The following is a 12,544-nucleotide window of genomic DNA, read 5'->3' as shown; positions in this document are numbered from 1 at the left end:
AAATTAGGTAGAAAATATTGTACCAATTAGGACTATACAAAGCAAAACTAAGAATTTTGCAGCAAGTATATTCTGACTGCATGTGACAAGTTAAATGCACATCTCACTGGTCTATTTGATGCTTCTACTTGCCTCAGGCTCCTGTAGATCCAGAAGATACTCAGTACATGGCAAAAGAATTAATGCTCAGCTACAACCCTGTTATTGCAGATGAGCCAAACCCACCATAACATCCTCTCTTCAGAAAGTGCTACTCTCACAGAACTGTGAGAGGGCTTTTGCAGAGTTTGGAAGGATAGGAGGCAAATTGGTGAAAGTTGAAGATCTGAGTCAGCCTGTGAGGCATTCTCAGATGGTGCAAATGGTAGCAAACTGCAAAGTTTGCCCAGGAAAAATAAAAATTTTAAGTAACAGAATTGCTGGCCTCTTTCCTTCAGGAAGTAAAATATCTAGCACTGCTGATTAAAGTACACACACTGTCTTAACTAATAGCTCTTTGCTCAGGGATATATTGGAGAAGGTTAAAAAGGAAGGGCAGGTCACTCAGACCCCATAATGAAAGAGACCCACCTGTTGTGAGGACAAGGATAGGTGAGATGATTCTAGCAACAGTCAGCAGGAGTAGTGTGTGACAATCAGTGATGTGGATAATGGATTGGAAAGGGTGGATTGAACAGAGGAATAAGGAGACTTTGGAAAAAGGGTGTGACTACAGGATGGGTAATGGAGTAGGGATGGATGTGAGTGTAAAGAAAGAATTTGTGGAGGTTGAGGCCAGGAGGATTATGGTACTGAATGATATGTTGTAAGACAATTACCATCTACATAATTCTGAGGTACTGGTTTTTTGGGAGGAGGCTCCAGATAGATAGCAATTGCTTTACAGCAGTCACTGAAATTGAATCCATGCATCCGCTACCTTTTCCTTGCAACCATCTGCTGCTGTTCCCTAGAACTCTCTCTCTCACTACCTACCATCTTTCTCCCCTTGTCTATTCCACTACCGTATGTGTGTTGCTTTCACCCTCATCTGAAGAAACTGCCATCCAGTACACCAAGTGAAAGTACCATTTAAATTGCTCTGTATTTCTTACAATTATTCGTCAGCAAACAAGACTGCTGATCCCATGTAATAAACTGTGTGTGCCTGTTGAGTACATTAGTAAATCTATTATGCTTCCTTATGCCACACTAGCTGCTTTTAGCAGTTTCATTGAATATTTGCTGCCCAGTATAATGTACTGGGTTTTCTACATCAAAAATTCCTCTAGTCTTGATCTATGGAATACATACTGCAGTACATGTTTGGTTTGGTTCTTATTTGAGAAACAGCATGCAGAAAGTTACCCCATACTGTTTGAATAATACAAAGAAGGACCCTAAATCACATGTTTGAGGAGAAATTAAAATGGGAATCGCACAGGGTTCCATCATTGACCCACTGTTGTTCCTGCAGTACGTTAATGATCTAAAATTTTATTTGAAGCAGGAGACATAGATAGTTCTGTTTACGTATGAAACAAGCATTGTTATAAAACTGGGCTGTAAAGTATCAATAGATAAAATAGTAAAGGATGATTTTGTAAAGGTTACCGAGTGATTTTGCACAAATGGGCTAGCTTCAAACTTTGAAAAAACACAGCTCATACAATTTTATACTCTCAAAAATATGACACGTCCTATTATCCTAGTCAACTGAAGAGAAATAATGAACAAGGTAGGAAGTTCTAAGTTTTTAGCTATGCATGTTAACGAAAACTGGAATAACCATGTAATAGGCCTGGTGAAGTCTTTAGGATAGCTGTTTTCTCAATAAGAATAATTGTCAACTTTTGGGACATAGAAGTCTATGAATTAACATATTTTGTGTACTTTCATTCAGTGATGTCTCACAGTAACACCCCATGTTGGCAAAAAGTATTTATTGCACAAAGAAAGTTAGTAAAGCTATGATCAGGGTTCACACACCTACATCTTGCAGGCATCTCTGTAAGCAGGTGGGAATATCAATCACAGCCTCACGTTTATTCACTTATGAAATTTGCTATCAACACTCCATCTGAGTTTAACAATGACAGATATATTAACAAGTAAAACAATGGAAGAAAAAATGATGTGCATTACCATTTTAGAAATCTGGCTTTGGTTCAGAAAGGGATGAAATATGCATCTATATAAGTCTTAAACATTCTAATCATGGAGATAAAATGTTCAACAGACAGCAAAAGTGTTTTCAAATGTTGATTAATGATGTTTCTCTTTAACAACTCCTTCTGGACCATAGAGGAATTCTTGAATAGAAATAATTAATTAGTCATGTGTACAAAAATCTGTAAATGGCCAGAATATAACCATATAAATATTTGTCTCATTTTTTAATATATATTATTAAATATATGTTATATATTTCTTCTGCATCATGCTTATCATGAGTTTGTATTATGGAACACGCAACTATTAACTAAAACTAACTACAGTAGTCATTTACGGGCCATTGAGAATTCCCACACTACAGTTCTGAAGGTCTAGCAACAAAAATTTGCAGTCAGCTTGGTACTGGCGCTAGTCAGTGACTGGTTAATAGGTCCACTTGTAAATTTTCTGACTTGATGGAACTAGTACCCCATAAGGATTCCTTGTCTTCCAAGAACCTAATTGTTGACTGCTGGGAGCTTTCGTAAATTTTAAATTACTTTACACAACACCATTAAAATAGATTTTAATTTTATATTTATTTTCCAAGCAATCACCTTACTTATATAATCATACATACATACATAATAATAACACAATAGGTCAGTAAACAACATACATTTTTATGTGTTGAACATAATTCAAAAAGTTTCAATAATGTTCGATAAATGTTTCTTGATACTAATTTTTACAGCACGCTAAACAATGACAGCACCACAAAGTCAGTTTGCATATTATATAATAAATATGCAGCTCATACCGACCAATTGTATACTTTTGATTGCTCTCGAGGATAGCTTGCTGAGGACTGACAGTATCTCTGTGTACAGTGCCTCTTAAAAGACATATGCAATATGCTTTTTACAAAAATTGTCACATTTTTAGTACTAACATAAAAAAACAGAAACAATAGTTAATAGGTATAGATGTTAGAGAGAGAATGCATTTTGTTTAATTCTATACTGTATAAACTTCAGATTACCTAAATCACAGGTTTTATTTTATGTAGTTAAATTTTGAGGGTGAAGTTTTTTCCTAGGATTTAGAAAAGCCCTCCAAGACTTTTTGGAATGTTTAACTTCCTAATTAAGACATTTAATTAAATAAAAAGTGTTTTTTTAGTGAAAGTATATATTTTTGGAAATGGAAGAATAAGGGCTACAAGATAGTGCCCCTGAATTTTTGAAAGGATTGCATACTAAGATTAGAATATTCTGGAAACAAACAATTTTTAATTAAGGCAACTTTTTAATTGCACAGTTTTCATAAAAGAGAATATGATCTTTAGAAAGAAGAAAAGTAGGGCTTTCTTATAAGGTACATCAATTGTGAAACAAACAGTTATTAACAGTGTTGAATTTACAAGTGCACATGGATTACTTGAATCTAAATTTTTGAATATTTCCGTAAATAAAATGTTCCTCCTAGAGGTCAGTAGTGTGTAAATTAGTGGTAAATTATACTGTGAATAATAAAGTTCAGAAAAATACAGGTGGGAAAAGAATTATGATATTTCACACATACATAGTTTATGTATTACATATGGAACAGAGGGCAGAGGAAAAAACAGTATTTGTATTAGGAGTGTTATTACACCTTGATATGGTTCAGTCTGCTTCGTCCCTGTTTAAATATGCCAGTGTATATTATGTTTCTGAGAAGCATATTCTCCACATTTTGGAAGGTGCCCTACTTGATCTTTTTGGAAAAATGTAGAGCCCAAAGCTCTCCTTGAATACCTTTCACATAAACACCAGTGTCAGATGTCCTGTGAAAGGAAGATAAGAAGAAGAGGTCCTGTTTTGTGGTCGGCTCATTCACTTGTTCTGAAATGAACTGACTTCGTATTTTGGGGTCATTTTGAATGTGTACACAATGGCAGTTTATATAGAAGATGATCTCCAAGCAAGAGATCCCACTGCCTGTGTCATTGTTTGAACAAGGGGGCATGACAACTTTGTGTAACGATGTCACACATACACACAAACTAGGAGATGCCTGTTTGAACAACTGTCATAAATGAAGCGCATTGTGCCAATAAATAAAATTAACGTAATAAAATGTCTACCTGAATTTTGTAGATCATTGTCAGTCTAACTGCATATTGTAGATATTATAGCTTCTGAATCAGTTATTTTTGGCCTTGGTTCACTATCTTAAATTGGCACATTTATCCTTCTCCAACATCCCTGTAATTTTTTTTATCAGCATCACAGACACACGCTGTACATACCGCAAAGTAGATGGCAGGAGCAACTAATAACATGTCTTTAATTTTTGGTAGGATCAGCTAATAACATGTATATTTAATTTTCTGTTGTATTTAAAAGGATTTTTGGTTTCCTGCTTTATGTAAACCATTGAGTAGTCTGAAGAACCTTTGCACCAGATTACAAACTCTACTGTACTACAAATGCAGAGCCAGAGTTTACATGCTAATTATTTTTCTGTCTTCCATTATTGATGTGGAATTTATACAACTAAAGAGTAATTATTGATGTGGAATTTATACAACTAAAGAGTAAACCGAACTATCAGTTTAATAAGTCACAGCTGCAAAATACTAACGCGAATTCTTTACAGACGAATGGAACAACTGGTAGAAGCCGACCTCGGGGAAGATCAGTTTGGATTCCGTAGAAATGTTGGAACACGGGAGGCGATACTGACCTTACGACTTATCTTGGAAGAAAGATTAAGAAAAGGCAAACCTACGTTTCTAGCATTTGTAGACTTAGAGAAAGCTTTTGACAATGTTGACTGGAATACTCTCTTTCAAATTCTGAAGGTGGCAGGGGTGAAATACAGGGAGCGAAAGGCTATTTACAATTTTTACAGAAACCAGATGGCAGTTATAAGAGTCGAGGGGCATGAATGGGAAGCAGTGGTTAGGAAAGGAGTGAGACAGGGTTGTAGCCTCTCCCCGATGTTATTCAATCTGTATATTGAGCAAGCAGTAAAGGAAACAAAAGAAAAATTGGGAGTAGGTATTAAAATTCATGGAGAAGAAGTAAAAACTTTGAGGTTCGCCGGTGACATTGTAATTCTGTCAGAGACAGCAAAGGACTTGGAAGAGCAGTTGAACGGAATGGACAGTGTCTTGAAAGGAGGATATAAGATGAACATCAACAAAAGCAAAACGAGGATAATGGAATGTAGTCAAATTAAGTCGGGTGATGCTGAGGGAATTAGATTAGGAAATGAGACACTTAAAGTAGTAAAGGAGTTTTGCTATTTAGGGAGTAAAATAACCGATGATGGTCGAAGTAGAGAGGATATAAAATGTAGACTGGCAATGGCAAGGAAAGCGTTTCTCAAGAAGAGAAATTTGTTAACATCGAATATAGATTTAGGTGTCAGGAAGTCGTTTCTGAAAGTATTTGTATGGAGTGTAGCCATGTATGGAAGTGAGACATGGACGATAACTAGTTTGGACAAGAAGAGAATAGAAGCTTTCGAAATGTGGTGCTACAGAAGAATGCTGAAGATAAGGTGGGTAGATCACATAACTAATGAGGAAGTATTGAATAGGATTGGGGAGAAGAGAAGTTTGTGGCACAACTTGACTAGAAGAAGGGATCGGTTGGTAGGACATGTTCTGAGAGATCAAGGGATCACCAATTTAGTATTGGAGGGGAGCGTGGAGGGTCAAAATCGTAGAGGGAGACCAAGAGATCAATACACTAAACAGATTCAGAAGGATGTAGGCTGCAGTAGGTACTGGGAGATGAAGAAGCTTGCACAGGATAGAGTAGCATGGAGAGCTGCATCAAACCAGTCTCAGGACTGAAGACCACAACAACAACAACAACAAAGAGTAAACATGTTTAAAGGGAATGTAAGAACTTAAAGATCTTTTAAGAACCATGACTTGCTTATCTACAAATTAGACAAATATGGGATTAAGGGCAATGCTCTGAATTGGTTCACATCATAGTTGCACAACAGAAGACAAAAGGTAACTATCACTTCAGATGCAGTGGATTATTATTCTAAATGGAATATAGTATCCCAAGGTGTACCTCTAGGCCCCATTTTGGGGCCAATCCTCTTCCTATTCTACACAGATGCATTACCATAAATATAAATTCCCCATCAGTTCTGTTTGCATATGACACTTCTGTTTTAATAGAAGATGACAATGCAGAAATATTCTGGGCTCCATCATAAGCACACTGGATACCCTAGAAAACTTGCTCAAATTAAATTCAGTTTCAAAAACCCATATGGTACATTTCAAAACTAAGTATTCAAAATGTGTCAAAATTATAATATAACGTAACAATTGATGAATCCTAGGATTAAATGTGGATGAGAACTGAAGATGGAATGCACATACTTACTTCCTATCAAATAAACTAAGCGGTTTGGCTGGCCAGTACTTACCTCAGCTCAGTACAGCCGATAGATACACAAAAAACAGAACCGAAAATTTACGTTCGTAGCTTTCGGAACAAATGTTCCTTCATCAGGGAGGAGAGAGGGGAAAGAAAGGGAAGAAGGGAAAGTAGATTCAGTTACTCACAACCCAGGTTATGAAGCAACAGGGAAAGGAAAACAGGGAGGGTAGCAAGATCTTTGGCTTCCCTCTGACAACCATGCCTCCATCCTTGCTACCCTCACTGTTTTCCTTTCCCTGTTGCTTCATAACCTGGGTTGTGAGTAACTGAATCTACTTTCCCTTCTTCCCTTTCTTTCCCCTCTCTCCTCCCTGATGAAGGAACATTTGTTCCGAAAGCTAGGAACGTAAATTTTCGGTTCTGTTTTTTGTGTATCTATCAGCTGTACTGAGCTGAGGTAAGTACTGGCCAGCCCCTCTATCTCTTTGTTAGTATTTGTTTCACATCTTTATATGAGATTTTCCATTAATCATTTAAACTAAGCAGTTTTGCAGTTGCAGTGTAAATATCAACAAAGTCCAGTGATTTGAGTACATGAAAAACAGCATGTCAGTTATTTTCAATCTGGCATTTGATGTGTTATAATTTTCTGGGGAAATTCAAATAGTGCATCTCGAATACTGAAACTGCAGAAGAAAATTACCAGATACATGCGTACTGCACGGTAAACAGAACCCTGTTGCTCATTGTTTCATAAACTACAAAACCTAACTATTCCCTTCATATACATATATGAAATTATAATAATCCTACACAGCAGACAAACATTATTAGAGAAGAATTATCTTAACCGCACAAATAAAACAAGAGACGAAAATAAGTTTAAGCTACTCATGCACCAACTAAAATTATATGCATGGACTCCACAGTACGTTTTGTCAGATCTCCATCAATCTTCTTTGCACAGTACTGTTACTGTTTGCTGTTATAAATACTTTCTTTACTTTAACAGTATGGTCCCAGAAAATTATCCTGCATCATAACGGAATAAAAACGTGGTAAACAAGGCAGCACAGTACCCTTTGAGTTAAAAGAATGGCAGATATTTCTAAATTTTAAAGATATTGGATGGAGTTGCTTGATTTTTTTATCTCTGTGTTATCTTCATTTTAGCTAGTTGCTGTGTTAGACTGCAAAAAATTTAACACATTTTATATCTTTTAGCATGTAACTATTAATGTATAGTCTGTGAAAGTTCTTTTTGAATTCTCTGGTTACATTAATAACAAATTGCTATTAGTAGCAAGCAACTTTTTATGACTTTTTAGTTACACTAATCAACTGTTGGCTACCTGCTATAACAGACTTCACAGTTTGTGAATTGATACTGTTATATAATAAGTTATATTATAGACCTATTGATTAAATGGAGGCTGGGATAGCTATTGTTTTCTACAGCTGTAATGGAGCCATGTGTGAGATGATCCATATCATATGTTGGTTAACATACAACTAATATTCAGGCCTTATATTATCACAATTATGAATAAAATACCAGTCAGATCTACATTCTCCGTTCATCTCTCACATAACAGCGCCACTTTCTATCATCTCCTAATTCCTTATATCCTCATATCTTTTCTGTTAAAAGAATTTTGTTGCTAATTTCCCTATCTTTCAGTGTTGCATGTCTGTCTTGGCCTAGGGCACAGTGACATTCCTGTGGCATCTCAGAATGATTAATTTCCTTCAATTTTTTCCTGTTATCTTTCAGAGGAAGCAGTCCGTGGCAAAAAGTTATGTTTTGTGCACATTTTTGCTTATGGGAGTATCTGTGTTTACTTGTATACAGTGTGTATAATAATTAATAGTGAAAACTGGAACTGATCACATAAATGAAAATGTTCCAGTAAACATGGGACCACAAACAAGCCATTTTTGAGACAGCTGTGAATGTGTGGTTAAGGGAAATGAAATATTGGCCTAGTTAGTGCAAATGTATTTGAAATGTAAACTTTAGATTAAGTCCCCATCCAGCTGGGTTCAAATGTCACCATAACCTACCTTTGCAAAGAAATACGTACTACTTCAGCATGTTGCATGTTGAAGTTTCCTATACACTTATAGCTATTTAAGGAAGTGTTACATGTGTTGTCCTTGCTTTTGGATGCAATATTGCACTTGTCTCTGCTGTTAGCTAGGAATTCCTTCAAATATCCTAGATCATCTCATGAATTTTGACAAGACTGTACAACCTGCTGTTCCAGTTCTGCAACTGTTTCAACATGAGTACTGTACACTTTGCTTTTGATGTGACCTTAGGCAGAAAAATCCAGAAGATTGAGGTCAGGTGATCTTGATGGCCAAGGTACACACCCTGCTCAACTTATCCACCTTGGATCATATTTGGCTTTTGATGTCATCACACATCATCACCAAAATTTGCTGATTCCTTATCATGGGTGTACCACATTCTAAAATCATGGGCCATGGGGGAAATTTGAATTCAATTACACGTCGTTTTAATCAAAAAGTTACATTTCAAATAAAATTGTACTAACTGGATTATAATTTCATATCAAAGACAATGATATCTCATGACTACACATTTGTTATCTTGCAAATGGCTCATTTGCAGACCACTGTTTACTGGAATGTGTTTGCTTCTATTGTCAAAGACTTTCTCCTGCGTCAGTGTTTGCTGTTAACTAAGATGCACACTGTGGTTGTTTTTTGTATAGTTTGTTTTGAAATAACATTGTCATATCATCAATAACTAATAATTAGCTTTAATATTTTATGCAGCTGACAAAGTATATCAACCATTTTAAAGATAATTACACATCGTTAAGTTCCCATCTCGAAAGCATTGTAATTAATAATAAACTGAACTTTTCATATCTCTCGAGACTCTTTCAAGGAGTATGAACATGGTGTTCATTATGTTATAAATACTTTAGCCCACCACAACAAAGTTAATAATTTCTTTGAAAAGCATAATGTTAACATCACCAAGGTAACACTTTTCAAAACAATTTACATATTACTGTGATATCATGTTTGCAGGTTTTACAAACTAAGTGTACTCGTCCAACTCAATAAAGAGAATACTGATCACACTTTGAACTTACTTTTTTAATTGCAGGAGACGCTGACAAAGTCAAGTTCCAGAAAGGGAGAGAGCAAGAAAGCACCATCTTCTAGAAATGGAGAAGTGCAACCTACTGAAAACAAATCTGCTGTGACCAAAAATCGACGTTAATGTAACATATGTCATGCTTATTTTTGAGAAAAAATTCAATGATTTATTTGATGGAGAATTTTTTGGGCATTGTCTAACAATACAATGATGGAACTGAAGCATGTAAAAATGTGTTGCCAAAAATCATCACAGCTATATTCTAAATTCTTCAAAAAGGATGTTCCCATATTCCACACAATATAGTTAGTTTTTGCATCTGAAAGGAATGTACTGAAACACAAAATATGCACTGTTAATTCAATTAAATTTTGGAGATCCATTTGAGGATAAATACAGTAAGAAGTATTGAGTATTTTCATAAACAGGTTTTAGAATATTTTTTGAAACAAGCTTTGTTTGTAACTTTTTTTGCATATTCCAGATGGGCAATATGACCTGGCAATTTGCTTCATTAAAGATTTTTGTCATGTCATTATGCAGTGAAGAAAATTATTCTCTGAAAGTCTAGGCTGAACAATGTCTTTAAACTGTGTTATCAGTCAGTAAAAACATGCTGTCTGTTGATGTACTCTTAAATATTATAAATCATTCAAAATACATCTGACATTATTTGTTTCTTAGATGAAAATATGTAGTTTTTAATGTATGGTGTGTGAATGGCTAAAAGGTACTGAACAAAACTGAATTTTCATAATTTCTCAGCGGATACATTGTTAATGTAACATGAACCACAACTTTTATTAGTGAAATTTCCTTCATTGAATAACCATTAATGAGCCTCAACTGAACAAAGATTCTTTGTTTGGTTTTTGTATCTAACTTGATTCACATTTTCCATTCAGTTTATGTTATGTACCGTTTACTTCTCACCAACAAGAACGACTTATTTCCACTGGGACCTATGCAACAAATGATGCCTTGGAGATAACCAAAAGTATCACATATCAAACACTGCTGTAAATTTAACTATATTGGCTATAGCACTTTTTGAACAACTTATTGTTGCACAAAATTGGAAGGTGCCTATTTTCAGAAGTCATGAATGTATATTTTATCTCCCAGCACTATAACCTAATGTTGATAATGTAGGTGACAGAAATCAGATTTTGCTAGAGATACATTTTTTTTACAAAACTAACACTGTTATGTATTTTGTTTGACAATGTAAAAGACTGATAAGTAAATAAATTTTTAGTTATGTATATGGAAAGATAATTTTATCTGCACTGATAGAAAACATGTAATATTTGTTCCCTATGACTAACTTACACTTTTTGGCTGTTAGGTGTTTGTAAGAAAAACACACACACACACACACACACCACACACACACACACACACACTCTCTCTCTCTCTCTCTCTCTCTCTCTCTCTCTCTCTATCTCTCTATCTATCAGGACAATGAATTATTTGTGTGTTGAACTCATAAAGGCTGGACTTGTGTTAAACTCATCATCATCATTTCCTTTGGGCCTTTCTCCTGCTTCTTGCAGGGTTGGCCGTGTTACTATGGATTTGGCAATGTTAGTGGCAGAGGGTGGTCGGATGCCCTTCCTGCCGTCACCCCGAACCCCCAGGGATGGAATTAGTGCACCCCAGCTGTCTGCATCCAGTGTAAGCCTTGAAACAGTGTGAACATTTTCAAATGTTTGTGAGTCGTGTCACTCAGGTGTAACATGGGGACCAGCCCCATATTCACCTAGTGGGATGTGGGAAACTGCCTAAAAACCACAGTCAGGCTGGTCAGCATACCAGCCCTCGTCGTTAATCCAGTGGGCGGATTCGATCTGGGGCCGGCACGCCTACTTGAGTCCAGGAAGCAGCACATCTAACACTCTTGGCTACCTTGGCGGGTTCTGTTAAACTATTGTACTGTAAAAATATTGGAAATAAGAAATAATGGTAAAAGAAGGGAACAGTAAACTGTCGGTCAAGCTGAAGCTGAGTACCTGGATCAGTAGGAAGTCCAATGTTAAGGAACACACCTCAAAATGCAATACACCCCTGTAATTATTACAACATACAATGTAATGGTTATTCAGCAGAGACTGTTTCATTCAAATGAACCCCATATGTTTTGGTCTGGAACAATGAGCACAGCACATGATGACTGTGGAAAGCATAGTGGGGACTTTATATGACAGATCTTCCGTCACTCAGTATACCTAAACTGTTATTCAGAGTGGTCTGAAACGTTTGAAAGGCTGTTGCAGGGGACATTGTGTTGAGAAATAATTGATAAGAAAAAAATGTGGTATATTGCACTATTTCTGACTTATTTAGCATCAAAGTTAAGCCATCAAGTCATCATGTCTGCAAATTCAAACAACCTGCCACAAACAGTGTTGTTTGTTTCATTTCCTCATAGCAAATAAATGTACCTTTACCTCTCCTAGCTTAAATTTATCACTTACTTAAAAGGCACATTTTAACTGGTATAGAGGATTTGAACAAGTGGTAACTCATAGATGTTAAAGTAAATAAATCAGAACTGGGTTTCCTCTCCTTTCCTACGGTGGTGCTTGGTTCTGTGTTGTGAATTTTTTTGCTCCTAAGAGTTTCTTTTATTTTTCATGCTTTTACTCTATGAAGTTTTTGTTGCTCCTATGAGTCATCTTTTAGACATTAAAGGAAGAAGATCACTATTTCTAAATGTGTTGTGCTCTTGCTATAAAATTATATCCTAAGTTCAACCACAACAGGTTATGGGCCCAGATTTGAATGCTTCAGGTTCTGAGCATTATAGTATTCGTTTGCCAGACTATTTTTCCATTTACCAGGATATTCATGAGACTGCAAAATTTTTGGA

General features: G+C 35.9%; 1 protein-coding gene across 3 annotated transcripts in view; it reads left to right on the top strand.

The window, feature by feature from the left end:
• LOC126191347 (lipid storage droplets surface-binding protein 1) overlaps nt 1-10,939 on the top strand; it is a 188,067-nt gene extending 177,128 nt beyond the window's left edge. For all 3 annotated transcript variants that reach the window (XM_049932190.1, XM_049932198.1, XM_049932207.1), the window contains one exon: nt 9,679-10,939. Coding sequence is in view for 1 of the 3 variants with exons in the window: in XM_049932207.1 (XP_049788164.1) it covers nt 9,679-9,795 (117 nt within the window). In the remaining 2 variants the exon portion in view is untranslated. The remainder of the gene's footprint in view (nt 1-9,678) is intronic.
• The last annotated feature ends 1,605 nt before the right edge of the window (nt 10,940-12,544 follow it).

This window comes from Schistocerca cancellata, chromosome 1, assembly GCF_023864275.1.
Source record: "Schistocerca cancellata isolate TAMUIC-IGC-003103 chromosome 1, iqSchCanc2.1, whole genome shotgun sequence".
NCBI classification, from domain to species: Eukaryota; Metazoa; Arthropoda; class Insecta; order Orthoptera; family Acrididae; genus Schistocerca; species Schistocerca cancellata.
This window is presented reverse-complemented; position numbering and strand designations above follow the sequence as displayed.